The sequence below is a fragment of the Heterocephalus glaber genome, unplaced genomic scaffold (assembly GCF_053883595.1).
Source record: "Heterocephalus glaber isolate CG9 unplaced genomic scaffold, H.glaber_assembly_v1.0 deba00001429, whole genome shotgun sequence".
NCBI classification, from domain to species: Eukaryota; Metazoa; Chordata; class Mammalia; order Rodentia; family Bathyergidae; genus Heterocephalus; species Heterocephalus glaber.
Window position 1 is genome coordinate 23,732,188 of NW_028258294.1, and position 23,166 is coordinate 23,755,353.

At 35.6% G+C, this 23,166-nt stretch overlaps 1 protein-coding gene across 1 annotated transcript in view; it reads left to right on the forward strand.

Annotated features, from left to right (window-relative positions):
- Cul5 (cullin 5) overlaps positions 1-23,166 on the forward strand; it is a 97,715-nt gene that overhangs the window by 26,980 nt on the left and 47,569 nt on the right. Inside the window, exons 3-7 of the mRNA XM_004856511.4 lie at positions 1,403-1,502; positions 6,171-6,347; positions 7,657-7,798; positions 9,705-9,850; positions 9,933-10,013. Coding sequence (XP_004856568.4) covers positions 1,403-1,502; positions 6,171-6,347; positions 7,657-7,798; positions 9,705-9,850; positions 9,933-10,013 — 646 coding nt within the window. The remainder of the gene's footprint in view (positions 1-1,402; positions 1,503-6,170; positions 6,348-7,656; positions 7,799-9,704; positions 9,851-9,932; positions 10,014-23,166) is intronic.

Below are 23,166 nucleotides of genomic sequence, written 5' to 3' on the forward strand. Positions count from 1 at the left end.
CGACAGCTTTACTACAATTCAGAATTTACTAGAATTGCCCTACAATGTATGACTCTTGATATTCAGCCTTCTTTCTGTCTTCTGCAGGAATCAGACCTACTTCGTATGTTCTTATAACTAACCCAGGTTTCTGTAGCTTATCTTCCATCTTCTCTCACAATTACTCCCTCAATAAATCGGTTACATTTCTCATCCCATCTGCTTTTTGGAAGACCTAAACTATCACACACGTCAGTGTGCCATGCCTGACACACAGTAAGCAGTTAGTGCATGTTGACTTAATTTTGTCATGGCAAACCAAGTAAGAGATGATGGTGATTTTGACTCAGGTATTGGCGATATATATGGACATTTCAAAATTAAAGAGACATTTAGATGACAGATACATTATAAAAAAAATTTTTTTTTTGGTACTGGGGCTTGCACTCGGGACCTTGTGCTTGCAAGGCAGGCGTGGTGCCACTGAGCTAAATCCCCAGCCCCTAAAAATATATTTAATACTAGTACATATATAGAAAGTTAATTTCTTAATTACCAAGTTGTCGCTCAGGGAACCTTAAAAGGATAAGGTCTTATATTGAGAATTAAGTCATTCAAAAAATACTCCTCAGACAAGGACCCGAGTTCGATCCCTGGTACCAAAAAAAAAAAATACTCCTCAGGGACTTGTTCCATACATGGCAGTGCTTCTGCCATTTAAAAAAAGATCAAAGAGGGCCGGGGATTTAGCTCAGTGGTTTCGCTGCCTGCTGTGTAAGCGCAAGGACCAGAGTTCGATCCCTGGTACCAAAAAAAAAATAATAATAAAATAAAAATAAAAAAAGATCAAAGAAACAAAATAAAATGTCACCACATTACAGCATGTTAATAGCCAAGTAGTTTACCTTTTGGTAAAACGTCAGCTTTATAAGTTCAGAGTTTTTATGTATCAGTTTATGAGAACTTTTGTTTTTGTGTTTTGTTAAAATAAAGGAGATGATTGTCATTGAGTAACATACAGGAAGCTAAGGGATTTGCCCTAATGGGATTTATAATTTTCTTTTAAAAGCAGACTGTTTATATCTATGTGTTAAGGAATTAAAATGATTTGTATTTGTTTTTCCACAAGAAAATATTAAGAGCAGTTAATTTAGGGCAGTGCAGTTGGGAGATGGAGACATCCTTTTTATAATGAAGTTTTATAGAGTAGCAGAGATTGAGGAAAACAACTACAAAAGAAAATAAAAATTGAAACAAATATATGTGTAAGAATTTATAAAGGACATGTGGATCTTGTGAATGGATTCAGGCATCATTAGTTTGGTCTACCATTATCCATGGAAACTACTAATACAGAACTTAAGATGAATTTTGTCTCCGCTTTTATTCCATTATTACTTGTTTACCCACTTTATTTTTACAGGGATGTTCATGCAGTCTGTCTCTGGGATGATAAAGGTCCGGCAAAAATTCATCAGGCTTTAAAAGAAGATATCCTTGAATTTATTAAGCAAGCACAGGCAGTAAGTTCTCTATCTCTATTTTGGATTATTACTATTACTATTTTTTTGATGTTGTGAACTGAATGCAGGCCCTTGCACATGCTAAACATGTTCTCCACCACTAAGCTATACCCCTAGCCCTAGACTGGTTTTTGATCTCTTCAGAAAATACATTTTATGATTTTGAAGGTAGAACTTTGTAAAGTACCTTTTTTTTGGGGGGTAGTGGGGATTGAACTCGGGTCCTTGCACTTGTGCAGCAGGTGGTGAAAGCACTGAGCTAAATCCCCGGCCCTGTAAAGTAAGTTTAAATATCACTTTTAGTTTGGACACTTTTGTTAAATTTTTAAATAAAATAAGCTGTCAGTTGTTGAGTTTTCCCCCACAGTGCTACTCTGTCAAGATAGTACATTATTTTCCTCAATAAAAAATGCTATAGAGTTCAGTCTTTTATACATTTTTAGAAGTCCCCACTACCATAATCTTTTTGTCTGAGGTCAGTCCATATGTATCTCTTTCTCTCCTGTGAAAAATATCTCTTGAAGTGGGCAGTTATTTTTTCAATGCCAGTTACTTCTCTACTTGTAAAATCCTGGGACTTTCCTTTGTATTGCTGTTGCTGAGCTGAAATCAGCAGTCTTGTATTGATGTTATGTATAAGTTTTTACTTTTATTAAATACACAGCTCATTTAGGCATTTGATCAATTAGGCAAATATTATTTTGTTTTGTTCTTCTACCTTTGTCTTTTGGGCACAATGAATGCCAAGAACAACTATGACATTGCTCATGAATGATTGAGAAGGGCAATAATTTTCCTTCCTATAAAATGAAATGTGAAAACTAGAGGGCTAGGATTTCTTATTCTTTAGTGAGTTTTTATGTCAGTGAAATGTACAACATTAGTGAAAGTTGTGTGTGCAGCATGTTAAATACTAGCCACGTGTAGTGGTGCATACCTGTAATCCCAGCTACTTATGAGGCTGAGGCAGGAGGTTCACACATTCAAGGCCAGGCTGGGCAACTTAATGAGACTATGTTTCAAAATAAAATGTTTTAAGAAAGAACTGGGATGTAGCTTACCCACCATGGGTTCAATTCCAAGTACCAGTCCCCCCCCCCCCAAAAAAACTTAAATAGCTGCTTAGTGATTCAAAATTTAAAATGTGTTTTTCCTATATAGAACCAAAGGAAGATACTGAAATAAAATATATGATTGTTATATATTTAATTTTACTAGTAGCCACTGCCCTGATGAAGTAAAAATGATACCATATTAAGTACTATAACATTTTATTGATAATATTTTAATGAGTAAATTTTTTAAAATTATTGCTTTAAGAGAATTACATTTTAATGAAAATGAATTTTATTTTCAAACAAAATTTTTTCAATATCACAATTACAACTATTGTTCTAGAATTAATTTAGAAATACATTTTCCACTTGCATTGGAAAATGTCAGCTTACCTGTATATGACTTTTGGTAAAGGTAAATTATGTTTATTTCAAATTGATAGTTTTATTCTGTATATGAAAATAAGCTGATAAAGAATCATCTTAGATATTAACAGATGCTAAAAAATACAGTCAACACTAGCAAATGAAATACATAAGAGTTTGACTGAAACATGACCCAGTAAAGTCTGCAATGTAGACCTCAGCAAGAACTGTGGATGTGTTTAAGTGCTACTGATTCAGAGCAGTTAAACTGTAGGAATAATGGTGCTAGGCATGGGTGTATAGTTTTAAAGGATTTTTAAGCTCTTAAGAAAATCTAGCTTTATTTTTGAGACAGGGTCTTGCTATGTAGTTCAGGCTGCCCTTGAACTCACTATATAGCCCAGGCTGGCCGAACTTGTGGTGATCTTCCAGCCTCAGCCTTCCAAGTGCTGAGATTATAGGCGTGTGCTGCCATGCTCAGCTTGAAAATCTATCTTTGTGAATCATATTATTATTATTTTTTTGTGTCATATTATTAAGCAGTATTCATTTGAACTTCTTTTAGGACTATTACTAGTCAGTATTCAGTTAAAATTATCTTTTTTTTTTCCTTTTTACTTTTATTGGTACATTTTAGGTATACAATACATTTACATTTATCACTGGGTGCTTGTACCTGTACGTGATGAATCTTGGTTCTTATTTTTTTCCCCATTACCTGTGCACCCTTCACCCCCTCCGCCCTCCTCTATTTACAATAGATTTTGTTTCCATTTTTTTTCTTTTCTCATAATTTTTCCTTTCCCTTCTTCCCTTTCCCCTTCCCCTCCCACCACCCTACACCTTTGAACCTTTTCCTATTTCAAATTATCAATTGTTCGTTTTAATCATTTTAATCCTTATTTACACTTTCAGTTTCTCACACTAGAGAAACTGTTCGGTATTTACACGTGTGTCCTATTTATTTCACTTAAGAGTATGGCCTCAATATGCATCCATTTAGCTATGAATGACTCTAGTTTTTTGTTCTTTATGGCTGAGTAGTACTCTATTTTATTAAAAAAACACATTTTCTTTATCCAGTTTCCAGTTGATGTGCACTTGGGCTATTTCCAAGCTTTAGCTATTACAAACTGTGCCGCTATAAACATGGGTGCACATATATCACTGTGGTATGATTCTTTTAATTCTTTTGGGAAGATACCCAGCAGGGGACTAGCCGGGTCAAATGGGACCTCTAGTTCTAGTTCTTTGAGGTATCTCCATACTGATTTCCACAGTGGTTGCACCAGTCTGCACTCCCACCAGTAATGGAGAAGGGTTTCTTTCTCCCCACACCCCCACCAGCATTTGTTATTGGATAATTTCTTTTTTTTTTTTTTTTTGGTACCAGGGATCAAACTTGGGTCCTTGTGCTTGTGAGGCAGGCACCAGAACCACTGAGCTAAATCCCCGGCCCTGGATGATTTCTTAATAGCAGCCATTCTTTCTGCGGTGAGGTGGAATCTCAGTGTTGTTTTCATCTGCATCTCTTGAATGACTAGTGATGTTGAACATTTTTTCATATATTTATTTGCTGCTTTTACTTCTTTGTCTGAGAAATGTCTGTTCATTTCAGATGCCCAGTTTTGAATTGGGTCTTTGAATTTGGGGAGTCTTGAGTTTTTTCAATTCTTTATATATTCTCGATAGTAGACCTTTGTTAAACTTATCTTTATAGGAAGAACCAGATCTCCCAAATGGGAAAGGCAGTACACACAAAAGTGTTCATTATAGCATTATTTAAAATGATGAAAAAGAGAGTGGGGGTTTACCTCAGTGGTAGAACATGTGCTTAGCATGCATGAGGCTGTGTGTCCTATCCCAACAATGCAGTGCAGTACAGTGCAATGAAATGTGTAAGTAAGAGAAGGGAAGTCAAAATAAACATTCATGGTGCCAGCACTTAGGAGGCTAAGGTGGGAGAATCACCTGATCCCAGGAGTTTGAGACTATGCTGGACAGTATAATGAAACTCCTCATCTCAAAAAAACCCACAAAAAGCATAGTGTTTGGGAAATTTAGGAAATAGGATTTATTTTTTACTTTAACTTATTTATTTCTTGCATTCTGGGGATTGAACTCAGGATCTTGCACATGCTAGGCAAGCACTCTACCACTGAGGTGCTTCCTCAACCCAACATGACTATTTTATTCATAATTCTGTGATTTAGCAATTTAGGCTGGGCTCAGCTGATTTCACGTGAGCTTATTAATGCAGCTGTAGTTCGCTGTGGCTCTGCATGGACTGGGTGGTCCAAGAGAGCCTAATAACATATCCGATGTTTGGTACTGTTTTTTTCTTCTACCACATGGTTTCTCATTCACAAGCACCCAGTCTCTAATTGAATCTACAAGACCTCTAGGCTTGGAAATCTTACTTTACATCTGTGACATTCTATTGGACAGAGCAAATCACACAGGCAGCCTAAAATATTAGCAGTGGAGAAATAGATTACATCTTTAAAATATTGAGATACATTGCTTAGTATGTGTGACGCTATGGGTTCAATCTGCAGCACCATTAAAAAACAAAATTTTTGTAATATGATTTGTAAGTTTATTATACTCATAGTTGTATAACCATCACCCACTAATTCTAGGATATTTCTATCATGCTAAAAAAAAACCACCCTATACAGTACCTATTAGCAATCCCCGTTACCTTTCCTCCTAACTTCTGGCAACTCTTAAATCGTGAATCTATTTTAGGCCTCTTTGAATTTCTCTATTCTTTTTTGCTATGTAACCCAGGCTGGCCTCAAACTTGCAGCAGTCCTCTAGGCATTTGCCACTACACCTGGTAGATTTCTGTTTTTGACATTTCTTACGAAATAGGATCATATAATATGTGGCCTTTTGTGACAGATTTCTGTCATCTGAATTACTGTTTTTAAGACATATATGTTGTAGCATTTTATCAGTATTTTGTTCCTTCTAGACTTGAAAAATATTTCGTAGTGTGGCTGTACCACATATTGTTTATCCATTCACCAGCTGATGGATATTTGGATTGTTTCTTTTTGTCTATTTTTTAAAATGCTGCTCTGAACATTCACATACAAGGTAGTTGGGAACATATTTTAATTGCTCTTGGACATAATACAATTTGTATAATAAAATATTTTAAAATTATGGCATGAATATGTTTTGTTCTTATTTTTCAAAGCACATTTATTTCAAGTTGGTGTAAAAATTTTTTTTTCAGCGAGTATTGAGCCATCAAGATGACACAGCTTTGCTAAAAGCATATATTGTTGAATGGCGGAAATTCTTTACACAGTGTGATATTTTACCGAAACCCTTTTGTCAACTAGAGATTACTTTAATGGGTAAACAGGGCAGCAATAAAAAAACAAATGTGGAAGATAGTATTGTCCGAAAGGTAAGTTGGTTTTCCCCATTCTTGATCTAATATTTTTCAGAAAGAAGGTTGTTTGAAGGCATTTCAAAATAATTTAGACTTTTAAGTGGATTTTTCTGCTTCACATATAAGTTCCTTTTCAGCTATAATGTTTTTCTTTTATTTATGTTTAGTTTCAAGTCTCCAACTTTATTTCTTTTTTTTATTTGTTTGGTTTCTTTGTTCGTTTTTTGGGACATGGTCTTGCTATGTAGGTCAAGCTGACCTTGAACTCACGGTGATCCTCCTGCCCAACCATGCCCAGCCTTCTCCATCTTTTTTTCCCCTTGCCTCATAGTTGCCAGCTTCTTCCTCCCCTTCTTCCTCCTCACTTGCCCTTTGTTCTTCTTCTTCTCTTTTTCTTCTTCCTTGTCCTCCTCCTCCTCTTCCTCCGCTTTTCCTCCCCTTCCTCCTTTCCTCTGAGACAGTCTCACTATGTATTCCAGGCTGGCCTTGAACATGTGGCAATCCTATGTCATTTTTGAAGATTAAATGAGTTTTATGTGAAAAATACGTAGAGGAGTCCTAGATACATGGTGAATGTTATAAAAGTGTTAACCCTGTTAGTTTTGCTACTGCCACTGTTGTTAATGTAACACCTATATTCAACAAAGTTACTTGGAGCACTACTTGGATTTAGCAATGTGTCTATCTTATTTCTACCATTTTTGATGAGCATAAGAGATTTACATACGCTTTTAAAAAGGCCAGTATCAAATAGATTTTCTGCATTTTAAATGTCAGTATAAGCATATGCATATGAATATTCCAAACATACCAATATTTATGAAATCCATCTTGAAACTATGGAAGAAGCAACATTTTCTAAGTATTACCATATTTGTTTTTTTTTTTTGGTTCCAGGGATCGAACTTGGGTCCTTGCACTTGCAGGGCAGGTGGCAGAACCACTGAGCTAAATCCCTGGCCCCATTACTACCATATTTTTAACACAGCATCTGGAAATTTGATTTTTTTATACATAGGAGAGTGGGTAAAGAAGTACATGTGCTGCCGAAGCAAGCACAAGCGGGTAAAGAAGTAACAGAATTGAGATTCAAACCCAATTATATCTGATTCTAAAACATTTATTCTTTACCATTATGCTAAATATACTACTTCCTGAAATATTTGTGCAATGCAGGCCCAAGAGTTTGATTTTGTTTTTTGCTATCTGTGCTAAAATTTGCTCACATGCCATGTCCAAACATGCATTCATGGCTTTGTGTGTGGGTATGTGTGTGGTTCTTGATATGTTAATAATTTAAAATATTTTTTTCTTCTTTTCCTAGCTCATGCTTGATACATGGAATGAGTCAATTTTTTCAAATATTAAAAACAGACTACAAGATAGTGCAATGAAGCTGGTACATGCTGAAAGATTAGGAGAAGCTTTTGATTCTCAGCTGGTCATTGGAGTAAGAGAATCCTATGGTATGTTCTGAACTTTTTGTTTCCCAGTACTGGGGATTGAGCTCAGGACCTTGTGCTTGCAAGGCAGGCACGGTGACACTGAGCTAAATCCCCAGCCCCTGAACTTTTATAATCATAACTTCCTTTTCATGGAAAATTTTAGGACAATTATCATTCTGTCATTATGTTTATTAGCATATAAAATCACATCTACTTTTTGGGATCAGCCTTTTCTTTTTAGAGTATACAAATGGTATTAATTCTACTTTAATGAAACCTAGGACAAATTTTTATTTGTGTGGTCAGATTTCCTCCAAAACACTAATATCTTGGTTGGTAAATCTTTTTAGTGAACTAAATTAAAGAAATACAAATTTGAATCTATAGCTCATAAAAGGTACCTTGTTTTGTGTTTGTTTCCAGAAAGTTACTTCCCCGTGTACCTTCTTTCTCCTACCATCTCAGCTGACAATGATATTCTTATTTGTACTTTCAGTCACATACATTGTTTCCTTTGAAATGGAATACTCTTCTTCCTTTTCTCTTTTAACTTATCCTCATCCTTTATTTCCTCATGGAGACTTTTCTGGGGTTTTTTGGTTTTTGTTTTTTATTGTTTTTCGAGACAGTCTCTCACTTTGTAGTACAGGCTGGCTTTGAACTCACTATTGTAGCCCAGGTTGGCTCCAATAATCCTGCTTCAGTCTTCCAAGTGCTGGGAGTATAGGCGTGCACCACCATGCCTGGCTCATGGAAGCCTTTTTTAATTCTCAGACTAAGTTAAGTCCTCTCAGTAATTTGTAGTGCTTGTGCCTCTTTGCATTAAGGCTTTTAAGTAACTACACTGCATCTTTACTAAACAAAATGCTTGGCACAAAATCATTTTCAGTAGTATATGTTGGATTGCTGAACTTTTAGAATTATTTTTGAGTGCATTTTCTCCATTGCCATATGTCTTTTTATCAAGTCTTTAAATTTCCATTACCATATTGTTCCTGAAATTTATTCTTTTATTTCAACTGCTACCAGTTTAGACAGCTTGAAATTCTACAGTATTCTTTTTATAGTAATCATTCCTATCACTTACCTTCTAAAGCACTTTTTTTTTTTTTTTTTTTTGGTACTGGAGATCGAACTCGGGACCTTGTGCTTGTGAGGCAGGCACCGGAACCACTGAGCTAAATCCCCGACCCTAAAGCACTTTTTATAGTAATCTTATTTCTATCACTTACCCCACATACTATTCACCAGATTAATTTTTAGGTAGAATTTTATTAGTTTTTTCCCCCAACTTGCACCTTTAGTTATATACTATGCTAAACTTAGGCTACTTACTTTGAAATTTGAAGCTCTCTGCACCATTCCTTATTTACTGTTCTGCCTTATTTTCTGTTAACTTTATAATCCACTCAGACAACGGTCATTAAGCATATGCTTTCTGAGTATTTACTTACCTCACTAGTCATCTATGCAAATCCTTGCTTATTCCTTAAGATTCAGCTTAAGTCTCATCTGTCTGTGAAAGGCTTTCTTTTTTTTTGACTGCATAGCCTCTTGGTATGCAGTTCCAGGTGGCCTTGAACTTATTATGTAGCCAGGGTGGCCTTGAACTCACAGCAGTCCTCCTGCCTCAGTCTCCAGAGTGTTGGCATTACAGGCATGCGCACCCAACCTGTAAATGGTTTTTTGCTCATCAATTTAAAAGTCAGTCTCTTTCCTGTTAAAAATAGTCATTATAATATTTATTTGTTACTTTATTGCTTAATGCTGTTACTTTTTTATAGAGATTTTTGTCTTGTATTGTTGTATGTTCTTGTGAACATTACCATCTTGCACATAATGGTTCCTCAGTGTTTCTTATTCATTTATTACACTCAGAATACTAATTGAGATAATAATTAAAGTGAAATTCTATTTTGTTTTTCAGTTAACCTTTGTTCTAATCCTGAGGACAAGCTTCAGATTTATAGGGACAATTTTGAGAAGGCATACTTGGATTCAACAGAGAGATTTTATAGAACACAGGCACCCTCATATTTACAGCAAAATGGTGTACAGAATTATATGAAATATGTAAGTTAGAACTTAGTACATTTGATAATTTGAGCAGTGCTCTTGATATTCTTAAAATGATTGCTATTTCGTTTCTGGACAGGCAGATGCTAAATTAAAAGAAGAAGAAAAACGAGCACTACGTTATTTAGAAACAAGACGAGAATGTAACTCTGTTGAAGCTGTAAGTAATTTTGTAATTATACATTTTATGGAGTTATATGAAGTACAATAATACAGGGATGGCAAATACATGACAATAATGTCATTATCCTTTCTCGTGTTTCTGACCAATACTACTAATTAGTTATAATCCTCTTTCCCTATGAGCAAAAATATAGCTCCAAAGGTACCTTATTCAGAATACTTTGTTCTTCACAGTTGGTGTGCTAAATAAAATATATTTGCCTTCCCTGCTCTGGATTTAACTATTTTCACTGTACAGTACTTAGGTTTTAATCAGTCTCTTTTCTTTCATACATATCTAAAGCTAACCATTTTAGTGACTTTCATGTGCCAAGAAAAATAGGCTTCTTGACACACACACATGATTCTCATTACTTTGTGAAGCTATGTTCTGTAAAGTGGCTGCAAACACTGAATTAGTCACTACAGATTCATTATTCCTAGGAATAATTCTTTTTATGGAAAAATATTTCAAACTTCATCATATCATGAGAAAAATATTAATTATTATTTGATAAGAGGACATCAACCTTTTATATTATATAAGTCTCTCATTACAAATAGCTAGTCATGGTGCTGCTGCCTGCCTTAGCAAAAAAAAAAAGCTAGTCAGGGCCTGGGATTTAGCTCAGTGGTGCTGCTGCCTGCCTCGCAAGTGCAAGGTCCTGAGTTCAATCCCTGGTACCAAAAAAAAAAAAAAATAGCTGGTCAGAGATAATAGCCATGCTGTTTGTGTTTTCCTTTACATGAAAATGTGTCTTGGTGTGCTTTAGTAAGGAAAATAAGAATCAGTTTGGGCAGAGGCTTGGAATCTTATCCAATATAACAATAGTATTTCCTCTAGTTCTTGCAGTCTTTAGAATTTAATAAGTAGATTTAAATTTACATTCAAAGGCATAACATTTCCAGTGTGCCTGTAACTCAATGATTGTCAACTGTGGATGGATTGTAGAACTTTTTTTTTTTTTTTTTTTTTTTTTTTGGTACTGGGGATTGAACTTGGAACCTTGTGCTTGTGAGGCAGAGGACAGAACCACTGAGCTAAATCCCCAGCCCTAGAACTTTAAAAAAAAACTTTTGTCTTGAATGACAATCATATTTGGTTTATTCTTTGTTGAGAAATTATGCTGAGTTGAATCTTTTCTCTTTTTTTTTTATGTTGTGGGGTTGCTTGTTCATGATTATAGTAACCCTCAGTGGTTAAGAATTTTGATGATGGGCTGGGGATTTAGCTCAGTGGTTCCGCTGCCTGCCTTGAAAGCACAAGGTCTCAAGTTCGATCCCTGGTACCAAAAAAAAAAAGAAGTTTGGCTGGCAAAGAAAAGGTAAAAGGGCAGGAGCTTATTTAGTGGTTGTTTATAGAATTCTGTGTAGACATTTAAAGCCAGGCTTGGGTTTCATTCAAAAGGCAAGGTCATTGAATATTTTTTCAACATTTGGGCCATGAACAGTGACCTTCAGGACAGTTAATCTGGTCACAGTAAAGATTAATTGGAATGGGGAAGAGCTGGGAATAAGTAGAGATTTTTGTGGTAATTCAAGCAGGACATTCGGAGGGTCATTATAGCAGTGGGAATTGAAAGCACAAGGGTAGAAAGAGTACCCGGAGGTAGAACATTGTATCATATGTACCGCGCTAGATGCTACAGAGAATCAAGCCAATAGTGTTTCTGAGGTGTGCACTTGGAAGAATTTTGCTGCTATAGAGAAATTAGGTGTGGAAGTAAGTCTTAGGGCTGGCTAAAGCTAAGTTCAATTTGGGGAATTTAAGTTCTTTTTAGTAGGTTGACATTCTTTTAACACCTGGATGGAGATGATGCCACTTTGTAAGGTAGAACTGTTCCCTTCTTATACTCCAATTTGTAAAGTTTAGTTGTATTATATCCATATTAAACTCAGTAAGATCATTAAACTGTAAAGGTCAAGATCCAACCAAGAACAAGAAAATGAGAATGAAAAAGAGAGAAAACAAATATGATAGCTTATATAGAGTAATTGAGTCTCCTGTTCTTGAACATACTGGAAAAAACTTGAAATAATGAGTAGCTCACCAAGTTGAATGGTTCTAAGGTTTAAAGTTTAGATTTTGTTTTAACAATAAAATTCCCAAATATAATACAGTATGGCTCCAAAAAAAATTATATTTTATGGGAGATATAAAAGATCTGTTTGGGGCCGGGGATTTAGCTCAGTAGCATCGAGCCTGCCTGGCAAGTGCAAGGTCCTGAGTTCGATCACTGGTACCAAAAAAAAAAAAATTCTGTTTGTGTGGTTTGTTTTTATTGTGTATCTGTTTGTGTGGTTTGTTTTTAGTTTTTGATTTTCTTCGTAACTTTTTAAAAAGTTGTCTTGATTGAAGTATAGTTTACACAGAAGAGTGAGCAAATCTTAAGTGTGAATTATCACAAAGTGAACACATCCATGAAATCACTAAAACAAGCATTACGAGCTTTTCAGAAACATTCCATAGCAAGTTACCATACCATTTTTTCTTCAGAGGTTGTCTTACTCCTGTTTTAACAATGTAGATTAATATTAGTTAGCAACCACCACTTAGTTTGTACTGCAAATTTTGGGGCTGAGGAGACTTTATGCAGCAAAACTGTAGGATTAGCAGTAACTTACTAGTTTTGTTTCCAAATAGAAATGATGTGAAATATGGTATGATAGAACAGTAAACTAAAAGATTATTAATGTCAGTATTTTAATTTGTTATGAAGAAAATATGAAACATATTATTTGAATAAACAGTCACTTTCTATATTAAAAACTACAATTATTAGAACAGATTTACTGCCATAAATTTCTCTGAAAGGAACTACAGTATTAACTGTCAAAACATGTTCTGCTCAGCCAGGTATGGCAGCATATGCCTATAACCCCAGCACTTGAGAGGCTGAGGCAGGAGTATTGCGGTGGGTTTGAGGCAAGCCTGGGCTACATAGTGAGTTCAAGGGCAGCTTGAACTACAGAGCGAGGCCCTGTGTCAACCTACCCCCCTCAAAAAAAAAAACCTATAAAAACATGCTCTGCTATATCATAATGGTTTATTAACAATAGTTTGTTTATACTTAGCTATTCATACTAATCAAAGATAATCACAAAATAGGAAGAATATATTTACTCTTGTGGTCAGTTCATATGAGGCTATAGGAATGCATACCAGAATTTAAAATTTAAATATATACATTTTTGTGCTCACTTCAGCAGCACATATACCAAATATACACATTTTTTACATTTATGATTTTCTTTGAAAATTAACTGATTATAGTTTTCCCGTTCCCTCCTTTGAATTTAGTTAATGTTAACCAGTCTTCAAAACCTGAGTATTTTCAGATACTAACAAGGTAATTGAAAGTTTCTGGACCAACATTCTGTAAAATAGAGCACATCTCACCTAGGTGTTACCTATTCATGAGGCCAGTCCTAAGAAAATCCAGATGTACATTTCAAGTAAAGCTCACGTGGTATTTAGTACCTTACTGAATTATTTCATTCTTTATATGAGTTTTATTTCATTCTTTTGAGTATTTCAGACATCTATTACATCATCTGCAAATGGTGATGCTTCTTCCTTTCTAATATTAATGTCTCCTGTTTGCTTCAGTAGACTTAATTCTTAATTCTAAAGAAATATTTAGTAATTTGGGGAATCCTTGGCTTTTGGCATGATGTATACATTTTGTGTTAAGAAAGACCCACAGGCCAGGCTTGGTGGCACACACCTGTAGTCCCAGCACTTAAGAGGCTGAGGCAGGAGGATTGCTGCAGGTTCGAGGCCAGCCTAGGCTACATAATGACTTCCAGACCAGCCTGAACTACATAGTGAGACCTTGTCTCAGAAAGAAAAAGAAAAGAAAGAGCCAGCTTTCAAAAATTAAAAACATAGGGCTGGGGATTTAGCTCAGTGATTCTGCCGCCTGCCTTCTAAGCACAAGGTCCCGTGTTCGATACCCAGTACCAAAAAAAATTCAAAAATTAAGAACACAGCTGAATGTATAGATACACAGCCATAGTCCCAGCTACTAGGGAGGGTGAGAATTGCATGAGCCCAGAAATTTGAAATGAATGAATGAATGGAAAAGGAAAGAATATTACTTGAAATGTGTATATCTTAGTCCAAAGCCAGTATCTTGTTTCATAGAAAAACATTAGAGGCATTTCTACTTAAGATGATGAACTAAAAAATGATGTCCATTATTTCTACTGTTGTTAAACATTATGTTTGAGATATTAGTTAATGCAGTTAGACATGAGAAATCAATTAGAGTCTTAAGAATGAATGAACAGCTGGGTGTGGTGGCACACACCTGTAGTCCCAGCACTAGGGAGGCTGAGGCAGGAGGATTGCCATGAGTTCGAGGCCAGCCTGGACTACACAGTGAGTTGAAGGCCAGCCTGAACTACATAGTAAGACCCTGTCTCAACAACAACAACAACAAAAAATGAACAGAAGTAAAATTTAGATTGGAGATGGTATGATATGTCTGGAAACCCCCAGACAATCAGTAATATAAAAAGAAAAAAAAACAGGATACAAAATAAACATAAAAAATCATATGTAGACCAATAATGAATGATTAAAGGATATAATGTTAGGGAAAACCTCATTTATGGTAGCAACATAAGCAAATACTTGTGAAATTTTAACAAGAAATGTGTGAAACCTACTAGTCAAAAATTTTTCAGATACTATCAAAAAATGTAGACTGGCCGGGGATTTAGCTCAGTGGTTTCACCGCCTGCTGCACAAGTGCAAGGACCCGAGTTTGATCCCTGGCACCAAAAAAAAATATATATATATATAGTAGACATGAAAAAATGATTATATGTTCTTAAATATTCTGACTCAGAACTACAGATTTCCTCTCTAGTTTATAAATTCAGTGTAATTTTAATAAAAATACCTACAGCTATTTTATGAAGTCCAACAAGCTGATGCTGCAGTTCATATGCAAAAGTAAGCCTGTTAGAATAGCCAGGAAAAAAAGCTATGTATGAGGCCGGGGATTTAGCTCAGTGGTTCCACCACCTGCCTCGCAAGCACAAGGTCCCGAGTTCAATCCCCAGTACCAAAAAAAAAAGCTATGTATGGTAGTGTATAAAAGTTTGAACGCAACCTGGGCAACTTAGTGACTTAGACCCTATTTGAAAAAATGAAATAATAAAGTAAAGTTAAAATAGACTGGGATGAAGCTCAGTGCAAAGGCCCTAGATTCAATCCACAGTATCCGCCCCCCCCCCAAATGGAATAGCTGAAAAAAACTGGAAAAGAAAACTTAAAAGGAATACTAGTCTTACCAGACATTAAAATATACTATATAAAGCTTTTAAAATTAAAATAGTAGGGTATTCATGCAGGAATGGATAGACCATTTAATGTCTGGTTAAATTTGTGGAATGGAATGGAAAGTCCAGGATTAGACCTAGATACATATAGGGCTTAATATATGACAAGAGTTGGATTTCATATCACTGGGAATGAAGATAGACATTTTTAAAAATGGTAACAAGATAATTTAGTAGCCATCTGGAAAAAGATGATTAGATTCATATTTTATACCATACAGAAGAATAAAGACCAAATGATCAAATATCTGAATGTTAAAAATGAATTAATATAAGTACTGGAAGAATTCTTTAATCTTGATTAAGGAAAGGTTTTTTGATATGACTCAAAATGCGTGTCAGTAAAAGATCAATAAACATGACATTTGTGACAGGATACCATAAAGTTAAAAACTGACGATCTGGGACAAAATATTTCTAGTGTATATTAGAGGCAAAGGACTAATATCTCTAATATGTAAAAAGTTTTTAAAAATTGAATAATAAAGATCAAAAACCAGGACCAGGCATGTTGGTGTGTAGCTGTAATCACAAAACTCTAGGAAGCTGAGGCAAGAAGGTCACAAGTTCAAGGCCAGCCTGGGCAACTTGTTGATATTCTGTTTTAAAGTAAAAATTAAAAAGGGTTGGGATTGTAGCTCAGTGATAGAAGGCTTTATTAACATGCGTGAGGCCCTGGGTTCAGTCCCCAGTAGTTTTTTTTTTAAAAAGGGGAGGGGGTATGATAAAAACCTGATAGAAAAAAATGGAGAAAAGATATACATAGTTCATACAAAAATATACATACTAATGGTCCATTTAAAAATAGAAAAGTGTTAAATCATTTTTACAGATGAGTTTCACCTTTAAAATGTCAAGGACAGTAGATAATATTAAGCAAATATCACAGTAATATTGGAATTGTTGCAGTCAAGGTCCACCAATGTATACTAAAGTTACTGACCAAAAGCTTGAAACAATATAGATTATTTTCAGTTTTGAAGTATCTTCCCAAGATATTTATTAAAAGAGAAATAGTTACTTTACAATGGAGAAGTTTGAGAGACATCATTGTGAGTGATTGAGGTTCACATCGCTTAGTAATAGCACAAGCTGACAATATGTACCCCTTGATAAGAGCAGTGAAAAGAATGTAATAACATTTGTGTGATAATTCTTGTCAAACTCCCAATTGACAGGTAGTATACAAAATAACCAACAATTATTCTTTAAAAAATTAAGAAATATAAGAAAAAAAATGATGAACCAAAAAAGAACAAAGGAACCGTCACAGATTGTAACAGGAGAAATGACAACTAAATGAAATGTGGGCTTGTGAGTAGTATTCTAGAATAGGAAAAAAGACATAAGTGGAAAAACTGATGAATTTCAAATAATAGCTGAGTTAATAGTATTGTACTAATACTGTTTTTCTGGGTTTTGATAATTGTACTATAATTGTGTAAGATGTTAACATTAGGAAAATTGTGGTGCTGTATGTAGAAAGTTAAGTAAATAATATTATGAAGAATGCCTTCTTTTATTTGAGACATGTATGAAAATTATCTAATGGTATTTTCCTCCATTGAGCTAATTTATTTAATCACATGAAGACAGCCTCTAACATTAATTAAACCATTCTGTTGATTTAGGAATGTACAAAGTATTCCTTTTTTTTTCTTTTTTTTATAATTGGTACCCAGTATCACCCAAGGCCTTCACATTGAGTCAAATCCCTAGTCCTTTATCATTTTGAGACAAACTCTTACTATGTCACTAAGTTATCCAGACTGGGGTTGAAGTTAAGAATGTCCTGCCTTAGCCTGCCCAAGTGCACCCCCATGCCTAGCTACAAAGTCCCATTTAAATTTTAAAAAAATTTTAATGTAATAAAAGTTACTAATAATAAAGAATATAAAAAAAGCACTCTTCTATGAAAAAATAAAATTTCATAACAAAATTATTAGAGAAAAACAGTAGTGTATCGTAATTTTAAAAGAATGGCCAAAATGTTACTCAGAATACAAGTCATAGACAAACAAGACTCTGTTTTACAAAGAAGAAACAAATAGAAACAAAACTGGAGGAATGTCAACTATTCAACATGGAGGCGGAGCTCAATAAGCTGGAACTCATATTCCAGAAAGCTGACTCTGATCTGGATTACATTCAGTACAGGCTGGAATATGAAACCAAGATTAATCATCCTGATTCAGCAGGCGAGCTGTCGTCACTGACTGAAGAAGAAAAAACTGTGACAGAGCAGTTGAAATCTCACATTCCACACTTATGAAAAAGTGGAATTGCAAAAGGGAACTGTAATTACGAAGAGATTAATTCCAGAGAAATACAGGAAGATGTGTCATTAACAGTTCATGAGTAGAGGTGGGGGGCTGGTAAAGGAGGAAGAGGAGGTTGGGCTTGAGAGACGGGGTCATGATGCCTTTCACAAAAGGAGGATTAACAAGAGCAGATATTATATTAATAAAGTTCAGCCAAAGGATGGAATGGAAATAAAAGGATTTAAATATCTATACCTTATTTAGTTTTGTAATTTTAGGTAAAGGAAGTCCTTTAATACTAATTTGCATCTGTTTTCTTTTTGTATTGTTGGGATAATAGATGGATAATAGATGTTCTGGCCTATCATAAAAGAATGTTTATACATTTTAGTCTGCCATTGTGTGAATGAATGTGCATTATAAAATAGACTAAAAGCAAAATATTTGTATTATATATTATATATAGGTATATAATTTCATTTTTGAAAATGTTGACGGCAGATGGAGTTACATTATTGGTGAGACCACTAATATGTGATATGTAGTCTTTCACAAAGTTTAATGTGTTGGCTTTCCTGTGATAGCCTCACTTTTGTTTACTTTTTTCCTTAAATCATCTGTCTGCTAGTGTTGAGCATCATAAATTTGTTTTCAAATGCCATTTTTGATGACCCCTGTGGTATTTCAATAATACTTTTATTCTCATTCATCCTATAATTGTTCATTCTGTATAAAAGCTAAATCAGGTGTGGGGGGGTCTCAAATAAAAAGAATATGAAAACTCAAAAAAAAATAGAAACAAAACTTTCTTTTCAGAGATCTAAGAAAAGTAATGTAAATGAAACAAATTAGCATATATATTAAAATAGTTTTGAAAAGGAATAATTTGGGGAATTATTTGGACTTTTCCCTGTGTCCTATTTATCTGTCTTCTATTTTGCTCTTTATTCATATATCTGTATTTTGAGTTTCTTTTTTTTTTGGTACCGGGGATCAAACTCGGGTCCTTGCGCTTGTGTAGCAGGAGGCAAAACCACTGAGCTAAATCCCCGGCCCTTGAGTTTCTCATATAAGAGAAACCATGTGATATTTGAGCTTGTGGGTCTGACTTATTTCACATAGCTTTATGTTCTCAGGTTGCATTTGTTTGCCTAGGAATGCTTCAGTGGAGTACTGCTGTGCTGCAAAATCCCTTTTGGGGGGGGGGGTAACCAGGGATTGAACTCAGGACCTTACACTTGCGAGGCAGTCATGGGCCACTGAGCTAAATCCCCGACCCCAAATCCCATTTTTAATGGATAAAATTTATACTCTGAAAGGATTTTGACATATCATATAGAAAATAAGTTACTCTCAAGCATTTTTCTCTTACAACTTTTTTTTTGAAGATAGGGTTTTACTATCTAGTTCAGGCTGTCCTTAAACTCACTGTGAATCCCAGGCTGGCCTCCAGTGAGGTGATCCCACTGCCTCAGCCTCCCAAGTGCCCCACTACACCTGGCTTCTCACAATTTCTTTGCTCTTTTTTTTCATTTCTCTTTTCTCTGGTTTCTTTATCTTCTCTCTCGCTCTGTCTCTTGTCTCTCTCATTTGTGTGTGTGTGTGGTGGATGGATAGATAGTGTTATCTATCCATTGATTGCCAGGCTCCAGTTATTCTTTATGTAATATTTTAACACTTAATATTCATTGACCTCCATTTTTTTCATTAACTCCTTTGACCTATATTTATTGAGTACCCACTCAGTAAATGTGTATTTAGTCCTCATTGACACAGTGCCAGAGGGGGTTATAACAGCAAACAGTGTCTTTGCCCTTATACAGCTTACCTAATTGAGTAGGGTAAGAAAACAAGTGATAACTGATTCAGTTCTTTCCTTTTTTACTCCTCCCTCTCTCCCTCCCTCCTTTCTTATACAGGGAATTGAAGTCAGGGTCTTGCACTAGGCAAGCACTCTACCACCAAGCTACATCCCCAACCCTCTTTAAAAATTTTTATTTTGAGACAGGGTCTTGCCAAGTTGCCCAGGCTGACCTTGAATTTGCTTCCATCTCTGTAGTAGATAGGATTACAAGTGTGCACCACTGCACCTGGCCTGAAAAATGATTCTTTATCAAGAAATACTCTGGGGAATGATTAGGTGGTGATGTTAGAGCTAAGACCTGACTCATGCAGAGTAGCCTCTTAAAGATCTGAGACAAGATCTGAGTCAAAAGCATTCCAGGCAGAGAGAAAGCTAGTATGAAGGCTTTAGGACTGGAGAAAGGTAGATAGTATGGCTAGAGCACTGGAGATGAGGGGAGGAGAGTGGTACAAGATAAGGATAAAAAGGAAGCAGGGTGGTGGCACACACCTGTAATTTCAGCACTGGGGAGGCTGAGGCAGGAGGATCATTGTGAATTTGAGGCCATCCTGGGCTACATAGTTTGAGGTCAACCTGAACTACATAGAGAGATCCTGTCTCAAAATTACCCCTCCTGGGCTGGGGATTTAGCTCAGTGGTTCTGCTGCCTGCCTCGCAAGCACAAGGACCGAAGTTCGATCCCTGGTACCAAAAAAAAAAACAAAACAAAAAACTACCCCTCCAAATAATAAAAATTTTAAAGAAAAGGATAAAGAGGAAAGCAGGAGCAATGAGGAATTGTTCAGGGAAGGGATCTGATTTTCATGAATTACAAATTTTGGGCAGCTATGCATTATTTAAATTATACACTGATAAGCTAGGTGGAAGGTGTTGATGGCTGTGGAGGTGGATGGATTTAGGATATATTTTGAAGGAACATGTATTTTGTAGGTGCTATTATTGTTCTTATTTTGTAACCAAGAAAACTTAAATTGGGAAATGTACAGGAGTTTGCCCTGAATCCACAGGTAATAATAGGGTTTAATTTAAGTCTTAATTCTTGGCTATGAATTCTTAAGGATGATCTTAGACACTGTGGAGTATATAACGAAGAGACAGAATTTGATCTTATCTAGAGTACATGCAGGTATATAATTAGCACTTAGTTGCAAGTGACAAAAACTTATCTCAAACAAAAAAGGTGGCTATGGCTGAGGTTAGACCAGAAGGAAGGAAGTCTGGATTCAGAAACTTTGAACTCTGCTGTGACTTTCTAAATAAATCTTACTCACTGGTCTGCTTCATCATCTCATACAGTTGATAGGCTGGGTTTTTTGTTGCTTTTTTTTTGGTACAGGGATCGAACTCGGGTCCTTGTGCTTGCAGGGCAGGCGGCGGAACCACTGAGCTAAATCCCTGGCTCCAGTTGATAGGATTTTTGTTTTGTTTTGTTTTTGGTACCTGGGATTGAACTCAGGTCCTTGCGCTTACGAGGCAGGCAGTAGAACCACTGAGCTAAATCCCCAGGGGATAGGCTTTTTATTGAAGTTGGGACCATGAAAGCTGCCATCCCATCCTTCCAATTTGTGACCTGAGAAACAATAAGTCTTCTCTGACTAGTTTGTTCCTTCCTTCCTTCTTTCTTCCTTCCTTCCTTCTTTCCTTCCTTCCTTCCTTTCTATCTGTCTGTCTGTCTGTCTGTCTGTCTATCTATCTATCTATCTATCTATCTATCTATCTATCTATCTGTCTGTTCTGGGCATTAAAGCCAAGGCCCCACACATGCTAGGCAAGTGTTCTATTACTGAGGTACCCCCTCCCCCTGCTGACTTTAATTAGTCTAGCTCTAATTGGTCCAGCTTGTCTCTTGTGCCCAAACATGGATCAAATGCTATGTGTGTAAGGCTTTCTCAGCACATGTGTTTAAGCTTGAGTGCCAGTGCGCATGTATAATACATATAGCAGTACATGTCTTATCCAGAGAAAAATCCTCTTAGTGATTCTAGCTATTTACTATTCAGTGGAGAATCAAGAAAGTAAGTCAGTCTAAGAGTTCTGAGCAGCTAAGTATTATGTTAGAAGTCTGGAATCCCCACTGTTACACTTGCACTTAAGAGCTACTTGGTCTCTACTCACATCCAATTTTACATACAGTTTTGATAAGCTTGATTATCACAGGGTTACTCTGTAGCAAATGAGCAGCTGTGTATTAATAAAATGAGCTATGGTGCTAAGCAGTCATATTGACAGCAAAACGTGACATAACTGCAGAAACAGAAAATGATAAAAACCAAAATTATTTTTAAAACTTGGCAGTGGGTGTTAGTCCTACACATCTTGGTATTTCTTAAGGGCATTCAGTTAGTATTTATTATACTCCAGAGCACCAGACCTTAGGCTAGTTGGGAATAAGGTGGACTTGATGCCTCATCTTTAGGGTGACACTAGAATAATGTGGATTTTTTTTACAGTAGTACGATGAAAAAGTGAAGGTAGTACAATTCTTCAAAGTGACCAGGGCGCTGATAGGGAAAGCACTGTAATGTAGTGGTTAGGAGCACATGTGTTGGAATCTGATGGAAGATTGAGTTCCACTGTTGTTATTTTACAACTGTTTCACTTTGGCAAGTTACTCAACCGTTTTATTTTCCTGTTCCACTAACTATAAAATGGAATAATACTCATTTGTGTTTTCAGAATTAAAGAAAATATTATATATTAAATATTTAGCACATGCCTAATGTGATAGCTTTAATTGATAAGGGTTTGATTTTGAGAAAATTGTTTACTAGTCCTAAGACTGGAAACCATTTTAAGGTCTATGCAAAACTGACTTTAAAAACTGGAGAAGCAACTAGGTCACAGTATATAAATACGTAATTAAAATATTTGTTAACCTTCAGTATTTTAATATGATAAAGGTAGTATCCAAAAAAGTCAAGAAGAGTCAGATTACATTGCTCTTTATAAAGGGTTACTTGTATGAATAGTTTAGAAATTAAGCAAGTACCACCTGTTACAGTGGTAGAAAAAGAATCTTTACCAAATTGAAGAGGCCAAGAAAAATTAATTTTGTGAATAGCCTGCCACACATATACTAAATTAATTCTTGAATGTAGAACAGATATTTTTGTATGGTTAAGGGCCTAATGATTGTAGAGTCTTAAAATAGACAAGCCTAAGATAATTTTTAGCTCAATTATATAGCTGAGGCAAAGCACATTATTACTTAAACACCCTTGTATAACTGATAATCAGAACTCTTCTTGTTACTTTTTACTGAATTTCAGTGAAGTAAAATTAATTGTGCAAATGTAATACCATTAAAAGAAGATTCTGTTACATCACACAGCCTATCTCACCTTTCATCTTCATAGACTTGTGAATTCATTTATTCAACAAGTACTATTAAATGCCTGCTGTGTTTTATGGCAGGCCTTATTTTTGATGAGTATACAGTCTTGCTATAGCAGAGGGTAAAACATCAAGCACATTGATAAAGTGTTTCACCTTGCAGACCTCTGGGGAGAGATTGCTATGGATTTAGAAGTTGTGCTCATCTCAGGCAAACAAATGCAGGAGTTGATGGCATATGACAAAAAGTTTTTTTCTTCATGGAAGCTAGCAAAAGGAGACAGAAAGGGAATACAAGGTGAGAGAGATGGTTTATCACTATCCTTTCCATTCAAGATGTG